General features: G+C 39.9%; 1 protein-coding gene across 1 annotated transcript in view; it reads left to right on the top strand.

The window, feature by feature from the left end:
* Positions 1 to 22,657, top strand: part of LOC134385166 (procollagen galactosyltransferase 2) — a 111,557-nt gene that overhangs the window by 76,953 nt on the left and 11,947 nt on the right. Inside the window, exons 5-8 of the mRNA XM_063107081.1 lie at positions 3,275 to 3,479; positions 4,896 to 5,015; positions 13,715 to 13,791; positions 18,674 to 18,780. Coding sequence (XP_062963151.1) covers positions 3,275 to 3,479; positions 4,896 to 5,015; positions 13,715 to 13,791; positions 18,674 to 18,780 — 509 coding nt within the window. The remainder of the gene's footprint in view (positions 1 to 3,274; positions 3,480 to 4,895; positions 5,016 to 13,714; positions 13,792 to 18,673; positions 18,781 to 22,657) is intronic.

Genomic DNA, 22,657 nt, shown 5'->3' with positions numbered 1-22,657 from the left:
TGTAACAGCACTACAGGTAGAAGCTTGCATGTTTTTAATAATTACATTACCATCAAGTGACTATACTGCAGTTTACTCAGCCTTTCTTTTAGTCTGAACAATGTTTGAGTGGCTTGCAATTTTTTACTATTATAATGACCATTATGATTAATATAACTTTTTCTGTATTGAAGGTTATTTCCTTAGGGTAGTTTCTTAGAAGTGGAATGACTGAGTCAAAGAGTATAAATGTTTTGATGATACTTTGATATGTTGCCAAATTTATTTCTAAAGAGTTATAATAATTAAAACTATCATGGCAGCTTATAGTTACAAAATTCAAGTTAAAAACAAATTTTGAATTTTCCTCATTTCTCTATTGCATAATAAAATCTTCAAAATCTAGAGGCCTGTTGCAGTGAATGCTTATGGCTGGTTATATTTTTATTCTTTAATGAATTAGAGAGGTAAATTAAACCAATCAATGTAATATGCATTCATGTAGGATAAAGGTGTGTTAAGAGAAAAATGATATATGAAGTGATATATTTGTTCTCATGGCCGGAGGGCTCAATTTTGAGTCTCTCTTTTATATTTGGTTTGGTTTTGGTTGAGGAATGAGGCCGGTGGTGTTCTGATAAATGTTTCATAACTGGCTCTCTCTGGGGGCTGATTCACAGCATTTACCAATTGTTACCATGTAAATTCTCCCACCACGCAAACAACTTAAATGTGTTTAAGCTAAGGGAAAGGTTATGTAAAATGCAGTATAACTACTTGATGATATAGTTAGTAAAAATATGAAAAGCTGTTATCTGAGATGTTGTTAGAGTAGTAGGGATTAACATGATTTTTGTTTTTTACAGATTTTAAGCTACCAACATGTCAACTGCTTTGCAAAATTCCTGAAAATTTAATAATCAGCAGTTCCAGTAAACCACTGGATAAAGCAGTCCTCTTTCGTTATCACTTTTAGGGAGGCAATAGGTTCATATTTATAAAGGCCATTCGGTTCCTTGGGAGAAAACGTTATATGAGGTTAGTTTAAACTCACCTACTCTCAGTGAATAGTCTGCAGTGTTCCACGAGGCAGAATCACTCAAGGGTTTCTTTTAATGAATTATGCTTTGACTCCAGTAACGAGGATGGGTTATCCTAGTGACTGACCATAAACTCCAAGTTTCTGTTATCTCCTTACTTGCTTTAATCATTAAAAGCAAATAGGAGAAATGTGCTCACTTGTTTTGCACAATAAAACTAAATTCTGAGCAACTTAGGGGCAATTCTAATATTCCTCCCTCTATTTTTTTTTTTTTGGCTTTCCCCCATTCTAGTCAGGTTTCAACTAGGGCAGGAACAGAAATGGCCAATAACTTCATAAGCTCAAGGCAGGCCCTGTTTTCCAGAGCCTGTAAACCCCTCCAAAACAAAATGACCTTGATGTTGTCTGACCAATGAACAGGAATTATTAGCAATGAGATTTAACTTATGTGGAAATAGAGACACACTCATTGCCTCTGTCTCTCTGCAGGAGGCATATTAATTCTCTTTCTCTCTCTCTCTTTCTTTCTCTGTTTCCTTCTCTCCCACTCCCACCTCCAGGATATTCAATGATTCATCATCATCATGAATTTTCCAAGCTTCTCATTCTGAGAATATTGTTCTTAAGTAGACTAGAACTTTACATTTGACATGAGTCCTTAGGCAGTCCTTTAAAGAACCAGTTTTCCTTTTTTCCCCTGGGTGAATGCTCATGAGCTGAAGTGTTAGGAGAATCCACAGAGGATGTTAAACAATCCTTAAGTTCAGGGCTAATCGAAAATTATAGTAAAAATAATACTTCTTATAATGAATTACAGTTTCCAAAGTATCTTCGAACACCTTACCACACGTACTTCATTCTACAGCCCTATGAGACAGACTTAGCAACTGTTATCCCATTTTTCAGGAGAAGAAACTCAGGCTCAAAGAAGTTAAGCATGGGCTAAGATCAAACAGCTAAAAGATGGTTGAGATGACAATAAGACTCACATCTTCTGATCATTGTACCTTATCACGTGCTCAGTGTTAGGGTTAGCTCGTCTAGAACACTCCTTAAACACTGAAGGACATGTCAGAGAAGTAGACAAGGAGCCTGTCATCACCTAGAAAATTTTTGGAAATCCTTTCAAAGCTTTGACATACTTTCACAAGCTGTAGTTTATTGAGATACATCTTTGTCTCTTCTGGAACAGCTTTTAGCGTTGAACATGGTCAAGTTATAGTAGGTGCCCCTGGGGTGTAAGTTCCTCCACTAGACTCTACACTTGATGAGGGCTAAGTCTGGGGCTGTCTTATTTGCTGATCAGCTTGAATTATATGAGGGTGCTTCTAAACGTTCATGAAAAAATAGAATTAAAAGACAATACGAATCTTTCCATGACCTTTTTGAAGACCCCTTATGGTAGGTACTCATTAGACGTTGGTTGAGTGAACAGTTTAGTTTGGAGGGAAAATAAGCTAGATAATGCCAAAGCTGTTCAGACTCAGTGTGTTTAAAACTACAAAGTAAGGGAATTTGTTGTCCTGTGTGCTCGTGCAGAAGGAAGTTTCGAAAGGCAAATCCCTCTAAAATGTGGAGCGGTTGCATCTCCACCAGAATATTGAACAAGTAACTGCATCGAAAGTAGGCCCTTATTTGTATGTCTAAGTGATGCATGTTTAATTAAAAATATTAGCCATCGTGTAATTTTAATACTAGCTAATATTCGTTGATGCCTTCTTGATGCTGGCACTATGCTAAGCACTTTGCAGGTTTTACCTCACTGAATTTTTGCAGAAAACCCCGTGGAGTAGACAGTGCCATCATCCCTGGTTTAGAGATGAGGAAACAAGCACCGCAAGGTTGGCCGCTGTCCGCCAGACAATGAGCAGCTGAGCTGGGATCCAAACGCAGGCAGTCTAACACTAGAACCCGGGTTCTTCACTGCTCTGCCCCACCACCTCTTAACACTCAGACTCCACATTCAATCATAAGTCAACATAAAATACACTATTATGGAATTACTAAATCAAGATATATGCTGAAATCCAAATTATTTCTGATATCAAGATCCCCTTAGTATTGTTTTATACGTAGATAGTATTTCTTGAGCTGATTCAGAAATTCTTAGGCCAAGATAGGAGGAGTGAAGGTGACTTTGTCCGGGAGCTTCTGTTTAACTGGTGATGACTTAAACGGAATCAGCCTAGCAGATGACTGGGAAAGAGGAAGGCTTCAGATCAGAGCACAGCCCACCTATTTGCTCTTTTACAGGGCTTCTATAAACGGACCCCAGACTACGTTCAGATTAGAGAGTGGAAGCGGACGGGCTGCTTCCCTGTGCCCATGGTCCACTCCACCTTCCTAATCGACCTCAGGAAGGAGGCCTCTGACAAGCTGACCTTCCACCCCCCACACCAGGACTACACCTGGACCTTTGATGACATCATCGTCTTTGCCTTCTCCAGCAGGCAAGCAGGTACCCCAGCTACCGACGTGGGACTCGTCTCTCTTCTTTGCACATTCACTCTCCTGTTTGTGTCCAAAATGCCTTTCTTGTACCCTCGCCCTGGATGAATAGCTTGGCTAGGTATCATACACCCTTTTTCTGGAAGCTTTGGAAAGTTAAATGGTAAAATGATTTGCCCAATTAGGAAAGAAAGGCAACCTTAATATTGAATCTTTTTCCTTCCCTTTCCTGAATTCACCATGACTTTGCAAGAGGTGCATTTTGGTTTGAAGTTCCCCAAAAGCATTTATGTGGACAAACAGAAGAGCTAGTGAGTTCACTTGATGAAGGCCAGAGAAGTGACCGTGCTGCGTGGACCAGCCCTAACTCCAGCCAGATTCAGTAAAGGTGGAGGATAAAGGCTCTTTTCTTTTCTCAGTCTTCTCTATTAATGCTGTGAGGCAGCTTCACCTGATTTGGCAGATGATACAGCGGACTGGAGGAAATTTCATCTGCGTGAAATAGAGAAGTCACTATACAGATAATTCTTTCTCAGGAAAACACTGATAATTATAGCAATTAACAAGTCAGAGGCTCAGACACATGGACCAGAGCTTGGCAGACTCATCCATTTAAACTAACCAATCTTTTCATTAGTCAGGACTGTCCGTTGCTGCATCTGTATTAGACTATCTTGATTCCTGTGTTCCTAGCTGTCTGGTTGAGCACACATGATTTAAAAGTCTTGGAGTTTGCCAGCTGGGGCTATGAAGACCAGTCATGAATATGAGAGGACTGTGGCATATTTCTGGTGTTGTCACACTGCAGATTCTTCATGGGACTTGAAATGCAGACTCCCTTTTGCCCCTTTATGAACTTATTTTGGAAGTTTCAAGTCTGTTGGTTGACTCCAAATCCATGCCTACTTAGGAAAGAAATAAAACCAAGGAGAAACTTGGAGAATTTTAAATTTCCTTTGTTTTTTCATTTTTTGTTCTATGTATGCCTAGATTTAGCTTTAATAATCTGCCAGCCTTACAGGATTTTCCTGTTTGCTTTTATTTCAAATATGGATTTCATTCCTCGTTTTCTCATTGTTTCCTGTAGGTGGATTACAGTGCTCCATTCTTCTCTCTGGAATGGGAATTCCTTGCCTCCTTTTGATCCCTTCATGCCTTTAGTGTTCATTTCAGGCCATGAGTTTGCTTTTACTTCAGAGAGAAAAAATCAATTTCCTCTGGGCTAAAGAATGGCCCAGTGTTTTTATTAGCCCCAATTCTATGTTTTACTTTTTTAATAAAGAAGCATTTTTGCTTCTGAAACAATGACTTATTGAATTTCAGTGTCAAATTCAGCATCGTGCACAGGTCAGTCTCCTTTTCCTCAGTTGTCACTGAGAAGTACGTTCTCTCATTGGTCAGCCTTGTCTCTCTCTTGGATCCTCAGGCATCCAGATGTACCTCTGCAACAGAGACCACTATGGCTACCTGCCCATCCCCCTGAAGCCCCATCAGACGCTGCAGGAAGACATCGAGAACCTCATCCACGTGCAGATAGAAGCAATGAGTGAGTGCCCCAGGAGCCAGGTGATGGCTCTTGTTCCATTGCCACAGTGACCATACCAGCCACTTCTCTCCTCTTCCAGGACTGGAATCTCATGGCCATCAGTCCGCCATGGCTGAATATACAGCTATTCATTTGTCAGTTCATTCTTAAACTTTCCCTGTGTGAAATATAAGTATGAGAAGGTCTTTGCCCTCAGTAAGCCTCATGTCTCAGTGGAGAGCTGGGTACATAAGTAAAAACTTTTCATGCAATGTGATAAGTGCTTTAATAGTATTTTGTGGTGTTGATTTAAACTCTAACTTTGCTGCTTTCAAATTATATGACTTTGAACAAGTAACCTTCTTAGTTGTAAAATGGAGATGATGAAAATTTCCAGGGTTTTTGGACAGATTCACCATGATGTAAATAAAAAGTCTAGTACAACAATAATTATGACTTCAAAGTAATAATAGCCTATGATGTGACAGACACCATGCTAAGCACTTTTTCTACATTGTCTCACTAATCCTCACTACAACTCAGTGAAGGAGATTTTATTATTCCCACATTAAAGATGAAGAAACTGAGGTGCAGAGTAACTTGCCGTAGATGATTCTGCTAAACAAATGGAGAATTGGGATTTGAACCAATCTTGCTATCTCCAAAGCTCATCTCCTGAAACATCGTATTGTTATTGCCTCTGGGGCTAGCATGATATCAGAATTGGTATGCTCAGTAATTGGTAGCTGTATTTATTATTACGTGTGATGTAAAGTAGTGGCAAAAGGAGAAAGTAACTGACCCACCTATCCTAGAGTAGGATGTTTGGAATGAGGGAGTATTTCCTGTTGTCCATCACTAGAACATAGGATGTGTGCATGTGGCCAGTGAAGGTGGTTGGGGGTACACAGGGGATGTGAACCTGGAAAGTGGGCAGGAGCCCAGCCAGGAGGCCCCCTAATGTATAGGAAGTTGTTTAGAGTTGTCTTGAAGAGAGGGGATCTTTTAAAGGGATTTTAGCAAAGAAATGTCAGGTTGAAATTTGGATTTAGGTTGGTCACTCTAGTGGTAAGAAAAGTACGCATGGAGCATGGGTGGGTAGTGGGTGCTGGTCTCAGGCCAAAAGTGAAAAGACCATTCTGGACATCACATGGCAAACTAAGCAGAAGATGGTGATGACCTGAGCTAGAGCGGTAGCAGGGGAATGGAGAAGAAGGAATGGATGAAGAGAAACTTAGGACATAGACTTGAAAGGACTTGGCCGAGAGTTGGCTGCAGGTGAATGAGCAAAAGGGAGGCACAGAGGAAAAACTCCCAAGTTCTGACTTGAGTGTCTGGAATGATTTCAGGAATTCTCAATGAAATAGGGCATGGAGAATAAAGGTGAGATTTGAAAAGAAAGTTTATTTTTGGACACATTGAGTTGCCTGTGATTATATCTGTTCTTCACTCCCTAGCCCCCAGACTATCAATTCCTTTTTCATCATGTTAGTCTCGGAACCTAGCACATTTTCTGTCACCTAGTAGATGCCCAGTAAATATTTGTTGAGTGATCCAATGAGTGATTGAATGACGGAATGAGGAGCTGGTTCCCTGTGACAGTATTTTTTGATCCAGCTTTCTGGAATATCTTTTGTGAATTTCTTTAATATATGCTGTTTCTGCCTCTTTCCCTATGTTCTAGGCTCTAGAGGCCAAGGTGGTATTGTATTGCCTTATATCCCAAGCACCTAGGACAGTGCATGGCACACATTTGGTACCAGACGAATAGGTGTTAAAGGCATGACCAGACAAATGAATAGATGAATGAGTTAAATGAATAAAAACAGTATTGCCAAGAGCACTGAACCTGAAGCCATAATAATGGACTTGAACCCAGGCTCTGTCAGTTATGAAGGGAGAGTCAGCATCTCAGGGCTTTAGTTTCTTTATCTGTTGAGTGAGGATAATAACTCTGACTTTGCAGGGTTGAGAGGAGCTCATTAAATAATAAATATCAAGTCCAGAAAATAATGAAGTGTTGCTGTTATTGTTATTTCATTTAGCACTCGGTAAGGTGCTGCCCCTTTTCACCCCTGCTTCATGCCTGTCAGTCTTGACCCCCAAGCAGATGTCAGCTCAGAAAGGAGCCAGCCAGAGCCTTCCATTCCCTTGTTTTCTCCCACAAGACTGAGAGTATAGAAAGAGCTCATTACACAGAAATGCACACATTGTCGATAGATTTTAGTGACTTCAGATTATGAATCTGTAGAACACCATGCTAGCCAGGTAGAATTCATCTGAGACAAACATAAATTATAGCTTTCGTTATCGATCTCCCAACACACGCCAACTCTAGCACTAAGCACTTTATACGTGGCATTTTATTTAATTCTTGTATTTACCTTCTCTGGTTATAATTTTGTTAAAATTTCACATTCTGTATTTTAAAATATGGAACATTATTAGAATAAGAAAATAATTGAAAAATAAGATTTTGAGGGTATAGTGCAGAAGTACGGACTGATGGCCTATGTAGGATGAATAAAAGTTTGGTAATGACAAAATTGTATCTTTCAAGTGTCTTCCTCTAAGGAAAGATGAACTAGATGATTGAAACAATTTTCACAGTGTCTGGAACCCAGCGGGCAGCAAATAAATGACTGCTAATAGTGCTATTAGACTAGCCTGATTGAAGCATTAGAACATGCATTTTATTTGTGAACACACATAGAACGCCTACTGTAATGTGTGAGTCACTCTTTGAAGGCACTGGGGACTTAAGACATTTTATAACCAATTCTGTTTTCAGAATTTATGATTTAATTGCGGAGACAGGACAGACATAAAAAAGATACCAACATGCAATGTAGTACTTTGTGAAAGAAGCAGATCCAAGGGCACTAGAGAGGGATGGATATGGCTTATGTGATATGGAAGAACTTCAGTCCCGAGGGTTCTTAAGCTGAGCTTGGATAGAAGTGTGGAGTTTAAACAAGAGGAGTGATATAGTAAGGATCCCACAGGCAGAGGAAATAGGCTGAGCAAAGACAAAGCATTCTCATCCTGACAAAGGAAGAGAGTTGGCTTAAAACAGTAGAAGGAAATAAAATGTGAGAGGCTAAGGTGGCTTCATCATTGTGGTCCTTGAATGCCCAGCTAAAGCAGAATGCCCATGCTAAGGAGACAGCGAAGGCTTTAGAGGAGAGTCAGGCTACACGTATGCATTCATCACATGCTATATTCCACAGATTATTCAAGATGCTGGGCATACAGCAGTAAACAAAATAGGCAGAAGCCCTGCCATCCAGGAGCTTATATTCTAATAGAGAGAGAGAGAAAATATATCAAGGAAGCATTCACACGAGTGTTTGGGGAAAAGTGTTCCAAGCAGAAATAACAGCACATGTGAAGGCTGTTAGATAGGAAGAAGCTTGGGGGTGTTTCAGGGACAAATGACCAATGTAGTTGGACTGTGGAGAGTGAGGACTTGGGTAGAGGGAGATGAAGTCATGGAAGAAGAACTGTCCAGATCATGCAGAATGTTCTGGCCATGGTAAGAAAATGGGTTTTATTCTAAGAGTAATGGAACTCCATAGGGAGTAGTGTGGTGTGATTTATGCATTTAGAAAGGTCACTTGGGCCGTGGTGTGGATACAAGAGTGTAGGTGACCTGTGCATCTCTCCTGGTGAGAGATGGTGGTGTCTGGGATATGAGCTGTAGCAGGGAAGTGATGAGAAGCAGACAGGTCAGGACTTACAGAGACCTGGATGCAGTCCATGAAGGAAATAAAGGAATTGAGAATAACTCCAGGATTTTAGCCTGGCATACCACATACTGGGATGAGAACAGCTTCATAGGAAAAGATGTGGAGGGGATATTGGGCTGTGTAAGCTTAAGATATTTATTAGGCATCTGAATAGGGAGATCAGGAGACAGTTGAATGGTTGTGTCTGGAGTTCAGGGAAGAGACTCTATGTAGAGACATTTGGGAATCATCAGCATCCACAGGATATTTGGAGCCACGGAACAGTGTGGACTCACGTCGTAAACGAGCATGGGACAAGAACGGGAGGACAAATCCCAGGGGGAGACAAAGAGCCAGAAATCTGGGAGGAAAAGTTGACAAGCATTTCAAGAAAGAGCCAGAAACTGCTGAGAAATCAAGTAAAATGAGGATAAAGAACTGATTGTTGGTTCCATCAGGATGATGTCTGTGACGACCTCGACAAGAGCCACTTCAATGCGGTGATGGGGACACAAGCCCGTTAGGGTGGGCGGAAGAGAAGGCAATGGGGAGATGAGACAGTGGAATGGAGATGGGATGGGGAACGGAGGATGCGATGGTGGCTTTGGGGCGGGAGATCAAGGCAGACAGTTTTTTTATTTGATTTGGTTAGTTTGTGTTTGTTTTTTTAAGATGGGAATATTCCAGCATGTTCGCATGCTAACGAGAAGGATCCAGTGTATAAGGAGAACTTGATGATGTGGAATAGAAGAAAGTTGTAAGGGTAAAACCCTTGAGAAAACGAGGGACATGCTGGACAGTTGTTCTAGACAGAAATGTGGACACGTCACCTGCTGCAGTACATGGGAAGGCAGCATATGGAGGTCCACCTGCCGTTGGGTTCATGGACACGAGGTGGAAGGAAAAGTCAGATCTAATTTGATTTTGAATATTTTCTCTGTGAAGTATGTCACCCAGTCATGAGGTGGAGAGAGACGTGGGAGACTTCAGGAGAGAAAAGGCATAAAACAGATTTCTCAGAAACGGGGAAGGTAAACTTACTATAGAAGTATAGTTGCATCATTTGGTGATGTCAAGTGTCAACCAGACATCTGTGGCTGGAACTTTGAAGTGATTGGTCAACCCAATTGTGTGAGCTTCTGCAGTATCCTTGGTGCTGAGTAAGTAGATAATTGGGTTAAAACAGGATTAAGGTCTTATCAGGCAAGATCAATGCAAGGGAACTGAGAGTATTTACATGGGATTGGTCAGGGAATTAATGAATTGGAGACTGGAGTTTCAGAGATTGGAGTGGAAACATTTGAGTGGTGTGGGAGAAGGGTTATAACAACAGCAAATAACACCTATTAAAAGCACTGTGCCTGTATTAGTCTGTTTATGTTGCTTATAACAAAATACTCGGAACTGGGTAATTTGTAAAGAAAACAAAATTTATTGCTTACAGTTTCTGAGGTCAGGAAGTCCAAAGTCCATCTGGTGGTGGCAACAGTGACCCAGGGGTCTCACACTGTTAGATGGTGGAAGCAGAGAGAGCAGAGAGAGACAAACTCTCTTCTTTTAAAGCCCTCAGAACCACACCCCTGACCACCATGTTTAATCCATTCACTACTGCACAGTTCCACAACCCAATCGCCTCTTCAAGGCTCCACCTTTCAATTACCATAATAGGATTTCCCACCCTCTTAATAGTCACAGTGGGGGCTGTTTCTAAGACATAAAACTTGGGGGACACAATTCAAGCTTCAGGGAGTTTTGGGGCCCATCACTGCACATGTACTAACTCATTTGACATGTTAGGAGCTGTATGGAGAATTGGAAGATGTGCTTCCTTTGGGGGATGAACGACAGGGCGCCAGAGTGTGGAAAGGTGATACGTGTAAATGGGTTCTGACGCATGAAGAGGCTGGTCCTGCAAATCACAGCATGAAGCAATAGGAAACTGCAGTTGCCTGTTCTCATTATTAGACATTTTGAGGCAATAGAATGTCATGGAAAGATTACTAAGATATTTGGATCTGAAGTCAGAAGACCTAACGCTGAGTTCCGACTGTACCAAACACTCACTGTTTGACCTTGGGCAAGTCTACATCTGGATTGGTCTCAGTTTATTTATCTGTAAAAACAAACAACAACAACAAACAAAAAAAAGACAAAATTACATGATGACCATGAAAGCACTTAACAGATTGTAAAGCACTTTTAAGTGACAGTTATGGTTGAGAACAGATCTATGCTTGAGGAAGATTATTTTGACAACAATGTGCATGATGAGTTAGAACAGGCAAGACTGAGATCATGTGAGTGTTCGAAAAGTATTAAAACAGCCCAGGCATGGTGGGTGAGGACCTGAGCTAGGGTAGTGGCTGCAGCAATGGAAGAAGATCCAGAGGAACTACAGAGAAGTATTAGGATTTGATCCAAATGCAATCTCTCATGTGCTTTTCCAGACATGACTAGGCTAAATTAGTTACTGTGAACCCAGCCCAGTTGCGCAGTTACCCAACACCCATGGCTAGCAAGGACTAGCTTTGGGGGTAGTGTAGAGTCGGGGTTAAGAGTTCAGGTGCAGGAATCAGACCTAGGTTCAGATACCAGCTCTGTCAGCTCCATGACCTTGGGCATGTTATTTAAGCCTTTGTTTCCTTGTCTGTAAAAATAGAGACACTGATACCTATTCCATGGTGCATGTAAAGATTAAATAAATATGATTATGTATGTCCAGAGTGTAGCCCAGAGATCAGTGAGTGCTAAGATCTCTGTCACAATTGCTATAATTATTATTCCTATATCTTGAAACTATCCAAGAGACAATGAAGCCCATTGCCCCAAGTGGCGGTAGGGGTGAGTTCACTGAGACTGGATAACTTACGAATGAGGGACTCAGAAAGGACCACAAACAGAAGCTGGGATATACCTAACTTTCCAGTCTGATGTCAGCAAAGGCACGTCTCTTTCTCCCCATAGTGAGTTTGTTAAGTCTGGCTCATTGTGTCACTTCCTGTTTTCTTCTACGGCTTAGTGCTGCCTTCGGTGGCAAAACCCTGGCACACTTCTCTTATATTTTTGCTCAATGGTGACTTTAAGGAGCCAGCCACTTGTGGCTTTTTTGGGACACTCATCATGTGAATGCAATGACTGCCCATGTTTGATGGAAGCAAAGTGGCTAAAAGCAGTCTCTTTGGCTGAAACGTTAGAGCCACACAGGCCATGTGAGTGCCAAATGGGGACCAGCAGCCTAGACGGGGTAATTCAAAATGTAACCCCCTCCCAAGTCTGAGGCCCAAGGAGGGAGAGGCTAGACAGCTCCTCAAACAACATTATGAATGGGCAAGAGTTGGTACATTGTTTCTTTCTCTTAAAAACCTAACCCTCTACATGCTGGACCTTCCACGTTGATTTTAAAAGAAACTAATAAGTGAAGTGAAGCAGAAAGAACCAAAATATTATGGACTGCTCTTGGAAAGAGAAACAAACTCACTGTGTACTCACAGAAATATGACTGTGAGGGTCAGGTTTGAAATACTGAGACTAACGCTGGTGTTTGGCTTTAGGAAACCTGTCTCCTGCCTTCTACAATTTCTCATCTTTTGATCATAAGTGAAACTGAGTATCATGGTTCTCTTTAATATCCCAGTGAAGAGTAAGTTAAACAGATCGTACCCTCTGGACAGTATCTGAGTCAGGATGGGTGATGTTATGCTGGGATAGCAAACTGTGCCAAAATCTCATTGGCTTAATACAACTATGGCTTACTTCTGGCTATTCAAAGTCTGCAGTCCTGGTGTCTTTCCTGGGCAGCTGCTCTCCATCTGTTGAGGCAACGTTCCAGGCTGTTTGAAATTTGTGGCTTCTCCATATCAACACATGCTGCTGTGATCCCTGTGGCTGGACTGGAATGGGATAGGAAGGGGAGGGTATGGAGACTGAGTAGCGCAATTTACATCTTCTCCAGAAAGTTACACGGTCATGACTAATTTCAAGGGCAAGAAGAAAGTGTATTCCTCCTATGTATCTGGAATAGAGGAGAATGGATAAGGGTGAAAGTAATAGTGGCTGTCACCGATAGTTCTTTAAACAACCCAGTTACCAACTCATTTTAGATTTTCTTTGTATTATGCCTTTAAGGAAAATCAAACGAGTATTTTGATTTGTACAATATCAAAAAATTTTCAAAGCCCTCTCAGGTCTTTTAGCAAACATTACCTCCAACCTATAAAACATACAGTTTATAAAGAAATCTTTTTTGGAATATCAAATAAATAAAACTTTTATTACTTAAGATGAAATGTCCCTCCAACCTGGAATCTTCCCATTAGCCATGTACCAGCCCTCGGGGGTGAGATGGTGTTAAAACAAAGGACCTTTTGCACACCATACCCAAACCTGCCTGGATAGGATAAAAAAAGTCCCAGACTTTGACAATTTTAAATATATAGGAAAAAAGCATTCTTCAGAAAAAATTTAGCCTATTTCTGAGCTCTTTTATCATGGGCCACAGTGAATAATAGCTAAGAGTTATTGAGCATTTACTATGTTAAAGAAGTCTCATTTAAATTTTGCATGTAGGTCTCATTTAAATTTTGTCACACAGTAAGAAATACACTTTTATTATCCCAATTTTACACACAAAGAGAGGTCCCCTAACTCTTCCAGGTCTTCACAGGCCAAGTTTGGACCCAGATGGTCTAATTCCCGAACCCTCCCTCTTAACCATTACCCTAAACTGCCTCCCAAATACTCTTAAAATAAGTCTTAAGGGAAATGGAGCAAATAATTGCAGTCTGCATATAAACAAGTGCTCTTGAAACCACTGCCCTGACCATCATGGTGACTGTGCAGCCGTTTGGTCCTGGAGAACAGCTGAACAGTTATCCCCGGCCCTGGATATCCATCCAGGTTGTTTCCCAGCCCTGGAGATCAGGAGACAGATGGAATTCTGTTTTCTGACCCTTTCACTAACAAAGCACTCTGCATGTTTCTTGTGTCTTCCAGTTGACCGTCCTCCAATGGAACCCTCCCAGTTTGTCTCAGTTGTTCCTAAATATCCAGACAAGATGGGATTTGATGAGGTAGGAAAGGTGTCTGTGTGTGTGTGCACGTGCACACGTGTGCGTGTGTGCAGGTGCTTGTATGTTTATATTGGAACACAGCCTGAGTGTATCTGACAACCAGTGAGACTGAACTGGCTGATGAAAAGGCATTGAGGTCTTGAGAAAACTACTCGGTTTTTGTGATGCCTCCATTTTCTCATCTTAAAAAAGGAGGATCATGGTACAATGAGTTAATCATTGAGTCAGAAAATAGTTACTATTTAGTAGTGAAAGTAAATTGGATTCTAGGATATTGCCATGTCTTAGCAAGCTTTTTATCAGTGTTCAAGGGTAGGGTAGATGGACATATGTTTTAGGTACTGGAGGACTTTAACTTAATGCTGCCATGTCTTAGTGGGTGGACACCGTTCTGGAACATTCCGTGCTTTATTTTCTTTCTGCTATTCTTTGCAGAAAAAGGTCAGGGGCAAGTTTGAGGGAACAAAGAAAGAGAAAAAATAAACTTATTCTAAAATTCTCCCTTTCAGCAGGCAAGAACTTCATCATATTTTTCTGTAGGTCATACTTATTATTAAGTTTCAATTGTATAAAGAAGGAAGCAGAAATATAAAGTGGTGCCTCTCTTGGTAATATGCACAACAGATACTTGTCAGGGCCATAAGTGTGACTGCAAGTCACTGACTCCTTCCTGGGTCCCTCGTGTAGCTGCTGATCAGTATTCAGGAGGAGCTGGTGGTCTAGACTGGGGAGATGCTGTAGGCCAGACTTAGTGCTTTGCACTCACTGCCACTGCTTGATTGAAGGAAAGTGTCTTGTTTAACACTGTAACATGTATACATGTCCCCAAAGTACAGCCATCAATTTTCTTCTGTTTTATTTTTAATTGACAAATAATAATTGTTTATATTTATGGGATAATATGCGATGTTTTTCACACAGAGCTGCTGGAACTGGGAATTGGGATTTCTTCTACAAATTTAATTTGGAGCTAAACTTCAGAAACAGGAAGGAGTATTTCATGAATATTGAATGCAAAAGAGTTAGCAGTTATCATGCTGTTTCTCCAGAAGGCAGAATGAGACGAGGTGAAACTGAGGGCAGTGAAGATTCAGAGCCTGGGGTGGGGGCGCAGGGGGAGGAGATGCAGTGGACTAACAGGCACAAAGCCATACTGTCTACCCTAAATGGGTCATTGTGCAGTTATATGTGTGTATTGAAACAGCACACCATACTCCACAACTGTGTACAAGTAAATGTTAGAATACGTTTTTTAACAAAGGAGCTAGAACCCAAAACAGTGGACGGATGGAGTCAGATAGGTGTAAACAGAAGCTGACCCAATCAACTGTATAAACATGAAGACAGAGACAAGGATGTAAGTCACAGTTTTCAAAGGACATAGGAATCGTCAGCCTAAGTCAACCAAAGGTCAACATAAAAAGAGTAGTGGGGTCTTGCCAGGTGAGTAGAGTACAGATGAAGCAGTGTGGGGTACGCCTGTCTAGGGGATCTTAGTGGAGATCAGCTCAGTCACTGGGAGAAGTAATTATATGAGCAAAAATTGAAACCCTGCTGCGTGATACTATAAAAGTGGATGAATACACGCCATTATACATTTGTCAAAATCCACAGAATGTCCAAAACCAAGAGTGAATCCTGTAAAGAGTGAACCATATAAACGATGGACTTCAGGTGATAATAGTGTGTCACTGTAGGTTCATCAGTTGTAACAGTAGCAGTCTGCACCACTCTGGGATTTTGACAGTGGGGAGGATGTGCATATGTGGGGGCTGGGCACACATGGGAAATCTCTGTAACTTCTGCTCAATTTTGCAATAACCTAAAACTGCTCTAAAAAATAAATTCTATTTAAACAAACAAACAGTCAGGGCTACAGAGAGGGTTGGCCCATGCCACACAGCTTCCACAGATCACTGTACTTTTCCTTCCCTACAGCTCTCACTTTTCTAGGTGAAAGGACCCAAGTATCTTTATATATATATCTTCATTTTTCCTCCTAAAAACACATTCCTATGAGGACCAAACCAAAGCAAATAAAATGGAACAAGACTAGGATCTCCTAGTTCTGGTCTTCACTTAGCAGGAAATGGTATAAGTACTGGGTCATTCCTAGAGGCCTGGAAAATGCCAACTCTAGCAAGTGACACAGGGACTACTTCCCTGAGCCCAAGGTAATTATCTCTCTGCCTGGAACAGAGATGGGAGGGTGGAAAAAGGGATTTTCAAGGGCCTTGTCAACCCTCCCAGCACTCTGTGACCTCGTTGGTGGTGTCTGGGCTACATTTGGCTCTGTGGCTCTTTTCTCTGTTTACTGTTCACTAAGTATGAGCGAACTGTCTGTGTTTTTCCTTCGTGGCTACAGTTTTTATTACACTTGTCCTGACGGGGCCTGCAACTGGATTGGTATTTACTAAAGTCTCATTGACTGAAGGTTTCTGGTTTAAGGGGACTTTATTAGATGCATTTCTGTTTATTTTTTTGTTTTGTTTTGTTTTTGCTCTCCTAGAATGACCCCAGGTGGCTGCATGTTTACACATGAGGAAGTGCCCTGTCCTTCATGGAAAAAAAATATGTATATTTTACAGACATGTTCCATATCTATAAAACTGGGAGATGGAACATGGCCCATCAGAGTATGATTCTAAACAAGGAGAAAATGAAACCTAACAACACAACCCATTAAGTTATAAACTCCCAAGTAATAGGGCAAATAGAGTCACCACAGAAATTATGTTTTTTTTAAAAAATAAAAACAAAGAAGGTAATAAAATTATGATGCACTTAACCTACTTTGCCCTAAATCAGGTAAATAATTTCTTCAAAGAGGACATCTTGCTTCCTCATTTTCTTTGCCCAGGGATTTATAAATGGATACAAATGAGATTATTTTACAAGGAAATGTTGAAATTTTAGTTAGTATACCTTCTGATCCCAGTAAAACATGTATTCATGACCATGTGAACCAAACCTTAACGCAGTATAGTCTGAACTCTAGACTGGTTATAATTCAAAGTTTTTTCTTTATTCTGGCTTTAGCATAAAGCAAACTTTATTATAAATCACATATCATAGAAGTTTTAATCTATAACTGATATTGAGAGATGAGTTTCTTCAACTCCCTCTTTTTCCAGATGAGGGCACTGGACTCAGAAACAGTCAAGGTCCTCCTCAGAGTCATCCGGTGCCAATCAGGATAAAGCCAGTGTCATCTGACGTATTCCTGTAGCTTTCTTCTTCACTACGCTGTGTGTCATCGTCATTTCTTGCTGGCAGCTGAAGTCTCCCAATTTTGGAGGACTAGTTAACAATTCAAAATGAGTTTATTACTGCTTGTAGCAAGGAGGCTTTATTAAAACACTAATTAACCTGTAATAGCATTCATGAGGCTTTAGGTACTTCTGGGGTTCCTTTAATCTGGGAATAGTCAGGACAACCTCATTATCTGTAACTCCTTGTAGTGACCTCATGACATGTATATATTCAGGGCAGCCAATAGAAATTTAGGGGCTAAGGTGAGGGGCTACAGGTGGACCCAGCCCTCATGGGGGAGATCTGAATGCATGTTCTTTGGTAGTTCATGGACTAGTAGGTGTCCTCTACAGCATCTGCAGATCCACATGATGCAGAAATTGTGCCTTTCCCATTCCCCATTCCTTCTTTGTCAAGGAACTGCCCCCAAGGGCAGGGACCCTTCTCTTTACTTCTTTCAGAAAAATTCCCTTGTCTTTAAGGGAGTTGGCAAATTCCAGCAATGAAGCTACTGAAATTGAGACATTGATAATTTGGTTTGGAACCTTTGGAAATAAAGCAATGTGTTAAGACTTTAGATTTTTCTTATTCTTTGAATGACTTTAAATTTATGTACAGTGGATGAAAATTATAGTGATGCTAACATGTAGTATTCCTGAGGGAGGAGGGTTATTATCCCACTTTTACAGATGAGGAAACTGAGGCATAGGAACTGGTCCGAGGCTAATGCTTTTAGCAAATTAACAGTCAGGACTTGAACTCAGATCTGCTGATATGTTTCATCTCTTGTGAAACTGCCTCCTACACCTTAGTGTTGTATGTTTTGGGTTTAATTCTTTTGGCCTCTTTTTTCATCTTTGAAAAGATCGAAATTGACAAACCTTTACTGGGTCAGTTCTGTGGTGTGGGGGGTTTTGGGGGTTTTTTTTACATTGTACATTTTTATGGGGCACAGTTTGTTGTCTCAATACGTGCGTATATTGCATAATGATCCAATCAGGATAGTTAGCATATCTATCATCTCAACATTTACCAGGTCTTTCCAGTTTTAACATTCAAGGGCTTCTTTTCTGGCCATCTTGAAACATACAATACGATATTATTAGCTATAGTCACCCCAGAGCAGCAGAACTTACTCTTCCTGTCTGACTGTGAGTCTGTAACTTTGTACCAGTCTACCAGCATTTCTCCTCCTGTCACTGGTGACCACTATTCTACCCTCTGTTTCTCTCTCTCTTTTTAATTAGTTTTCCTTAATTGACCCATGATAATTGTATATTTTTATGGCATGCAAAATGCTATTTGGGTATACCTCCTGAAGCGTAACTTGTCGAACTTTTCTTTCTCAAGAGCAGGGAGGATGTGCTTACCCATGAGCCTCAGAGAGACAAAGAGAGGGTTAAGTCACTACAAATGACTGAGTTCTGAAAGTAATTCAGTTTGGAGCAATATCATTTGCCCTACAGAGACCTCCTATGAAACATAAACAAATCTTCCTCTCAGTTTTCCCTGTCCTTGCCACTCCTTATTCTACCCAAAACGTTGGTCTTCACATTTACTGAACTTTTCAAACAGCCTAAAATAGACTTGAGTCATTTGTGTTTCTTTTCCATTTTTCTTCCTACGTTAGATTTTCATGATAAACCTCAAACGCAGAAAGGACAGGCGGGACCGGATGCTGCGCACACTGTACGAGCAGGAGATTGAGGTCAAGATTGTTGAGGCTGTGGATGGAAAGTGAGTTGGGGTTTTTTCCTTCCCTTGCAAATGTGGCTGCAGTGGATGATATGCCTTCTGCAAAAAGAGTTGGTGGGACTCTAAGACTCTTCAGTCACTGGAGGACAGACACATTTTTTTATATAGCCATGTGCCACCTGTAGTAGCACTTAAGTTAATTTCACCCTGTAGAGCAGGCCTGAAATCCACTCACCATGCCTGATCTTCAGTTTTCATTACACTGAAGACTCATGCTGGGTGTGGTTTTCCCCTGTCTTTGGGGGTTCCTGCAGTAGCATTGGTGGTTTTCTGCTCTCTGTGGTGTAATAGAAAGAATGTGGTCAGAACCGTGTTCAGAGCCTGACTTAGAGCACTGTGCTGAAACTGGGCGACCTGAAGAAAATAAACAGAAAATTTCACAAAGGGTTTTACGTCCTGTTGCATGAGATGCCTGCCACAATCCACTTGGGGTGATCATGTTGGCCACTTTTCCCAGAAACGTGGCAGGAAAGTCACCTGGTTGGATTCCTTCAGGAGATTTTGTTGTTGTTATTTTATTTTCTTTTGCCTTGCCTTGCTCTTTTATTTAGCATCCTAAACCATTTCAACACATTTATTTTTACAAAACGTGCATTTCCATGTTATTTGTTAGTGTGACTTTGTTCTCTGTTTATATACTCCCAAGGAGTGTGGACAGCAGCTCTTGAAGTTCTGGTGACTCCCTTAGAGAATTTTATCAGTGTGGTCTGGACACTCACATCAGAGTCCCCAAGGAGTGTTAAGAGGGGACTTTCCTAAGTCCCATCTCAGACCTGCTGAGTTATGACCTCTGGGGCTGTGCCCAGGATCTGGAGGTGATTCCTGGATAGGGATTCCATATAAAATACAGGACCAGTTTAATTTGTCTGAAACATTGCATGGGGCTTAGTTATACTAAAAAAAAATTATTGTTTACTGAAATTTAAATTTGACTGAGTGTTCTGTGTTTTTACTTGCTAAATCTGGCAACCCTATTTCTGAGTGCAGTAGTAGAGTTTGGGAACCACTGGCTTCAAATACCCACAAGATCTCCAGACCCATTCATAGGCCACATGAACCAGGGATGCTAGTTGAGTTGTGAGAGTTCTTTATATGTTCTGGATATAAATCCCATATCAAATATATAATTTAAAAAAAATTCTCCCAGTTTATGGATTTTCACACTTTCATGATGGTGTCCATTGATACAAAAGAGTTTTTAATTTTGATAACATCCAATTTGCATTTTGTTATTCTCATTTCCTGTGTTTTTGGTGTCATAGCTAAGGATCCATTATCAAATTCAAAGCCATAAACACTTGCTCCTATGTTTTATTCTAATAGTTCTACGGTTTTATGTCTTACATTTAAATCTTTATCCATGTTAAGCTAATTTTTGTATATGGTATGATATAGGGGACCAAGTTCATTCTTTTGTACATGGTTATCCAGTTGTTCCTGCACCCTTTGTTGAAAAGACTGTTATTTTTCCATTGAATTGTCTTGGCATCCTTGTCAAAAATCAATTGACCATAAAGGAAAGGGTTTATTTCTGAACTCCCAATTCTATTCACTTGATCTATCTGTCTCTCCTGATGCCAGTACCACAATATCTTGATGATTATAGTTTTACATGTAGGAAGTATGAATCCTTCAACTTTGTTATTCTTTTTCAGGATTGTTTTAGCTATTCTGGGTACCTTGCATTTCCATATGAATTTTAGAATTAGTTTGTCAAATTTCACATTTAAAAAAAGGCAGCTGGGATTTTGATAGGAATTGCATTGAGTCTATAGATCAATTGAGGGTGTATTGCTGTCTTACCAATATGACGTCTTCCAATTCATGATCATAGGATGTCTTTCTATTTATTTAGATCTTCTTTCATTCTTTGAATGATGTTTTGCCATTTTCAATGTAAAAGTCTTGCATTTATTTTGTTAAATTTATTCCTGAGTATTTTATTTTTTGATCTATCATTCAATGAAATGTGTTTTGCTCTTTTTGATGCTATGGTTAAATGAAATTGTTTCCTTAATTTTGTTTTCAGATTTTTCATTGCTAACTGTAAAGAAATACAATATTTTTTCTTGGTGGCTGGCAAGTAAGGGGATCAGAACCCTTGACCTCAGTGTTATAAGCACCATGCTCTAACCAAGTGAGCTACCAACCAGCCAACAATTGATTTTTGTATCTTGATTGTATGTCCCACAACCTTGCTGAACTCATTTATCAATTCTAATAGTTTTTTTCTTTGGGTGTGTGTATTCCTTAGAATTTTCTATATACAAGACCGTGTCATCTGCAAATAGAGATATTGTTACTCCTTCCTGTCCAATCTGGATAGCATTTACTTTTTTTCCTGCCTATTATCCTGGCTAGATCCTTGACACAGTATTGAATAGAAGTGGTCAGCACAGACATTCTTGTTCCTGATTTTAGGGGGAAAGTATTTATTCTTCCACAATTAACTATGATATTAGCTGTGGGATTTTTACAGATGACCTTCATTGGGTTGAAAAAGTTCCCCTTTAAAACCATTTTGTCAAGTATTTTTATTGTGAAAAGACATTGGATTTTGTCAGATGCTTTTTCTGTATTTATGAACATGATCATGTGGCTTTTGTCTATTAATATGATGCATTACTTTCATTAATTTTTATATGTTAAACCAAACTTGCAACCCTGTGATAAATCCAATTTGGTCATGCTGTACAAGTATAATCCCTTTATATGTTGCTGGATTCTGTTTGCTAGTATTTTCTTGAAGATTTTTGCATCTATATTAATCAGAGATATTGGTCTATAGTTCTCTTGTGATGTCCTTGATTTTGTATCAGAATAATACTAGCTTCATTGAATCAGTTGGTATGTGATCCCCCTTTTCCTATTTTTTGGAAGAGTTTGTGAAGGATTAGTATTAATTCTTCTGTAAACATTTGGCAGAATTTTCCAGTAAAGCCATCTGGTTCTGGGTAATTTTTTGATTACTAATTTAACCTCTTTACTTGTTATAGGTCTATTCCGAATTTTTATTTCTTCTTGAGTCAATTTTAGTAATTTGTATCTGTCTATCAATTTATCCATTTCATCTAGGTTATCTAATTTGTTGGCATATAGCTGATACAGCTGTTCATAGTATCCTTTTTTTTTTTTTTTTGGTGGCTGACCAGCACAGGATCCAAACCCCTGACCATGGTGTTATCAGCGCCACATTCTCCCAAGTGAACTAATCAGCCATCCCTGATCGTATTCTCTTATAAGCCTTTTTAGCTCTGTAAGGTCAGTAGGGATGTCTCCTCTTTCATTTCTGATTCTGATAATTTGAGTCTACTCTCTTTTTTTTTAATTCATCAGTTTAGGTAAAGGATTTTCAATTTTGTTGATCTTTTCAAAGAACTCACTTTTGGTTTTTGTTGATTTTCTCTACTGTTTTTCTATTCTCTAGTTCATTTATTTCCACATAGTCTTTGTTATTTCCTTCTTCCTGCTTGCTTTTAGTTTGTTCTTCATTTTCTACTTTTTAAAATGGATGGTTAGAGTATTTATTTGAGATGTTCTTTTCTAATATAGGCATTTATAACTAAAACTATACCTCTAAGTACTGTATTAGAGTCATCACATAGGTTTTAGTAAGCTGTGTTTTCATCTATCTCAAAGTATTTTCTAATTTCCCTTGTGATTTCTTATTTGGCCCATTGGTTATTTAGGGCTGTGCTGTTTAATATAACATATTTGTGAATTTCCCAAAATTTTTTTTATTGATTTCTAATTTTATTCCATTATGGTTGGAGAACATATTTTGCGTGGTTTCAATCCTTTTAAGTATACTGAGCTTGACTGATTGTCTATATGGTCTAACATATGGACTTTCTTAGAG

This window comes from Cynocephalus volans, chromosome 8 (genome assembly GCF_027409185.1).
Source record: "Cynocephalus volans isolate mCynVol1 chromosome 8, mCynVol1.pri, whole genome shotgun sequence".
NCBI lineage: Eukaryota > Metazoa > Chordata > Mammalia > Dermoptera > Cynocephalidae > Cynocephalus > Cynocephalus volans.
Note: the sequence above shows the minus strand (reverse complement) of the source record. Positions and strands in the feature narration are given on the sequence as shown.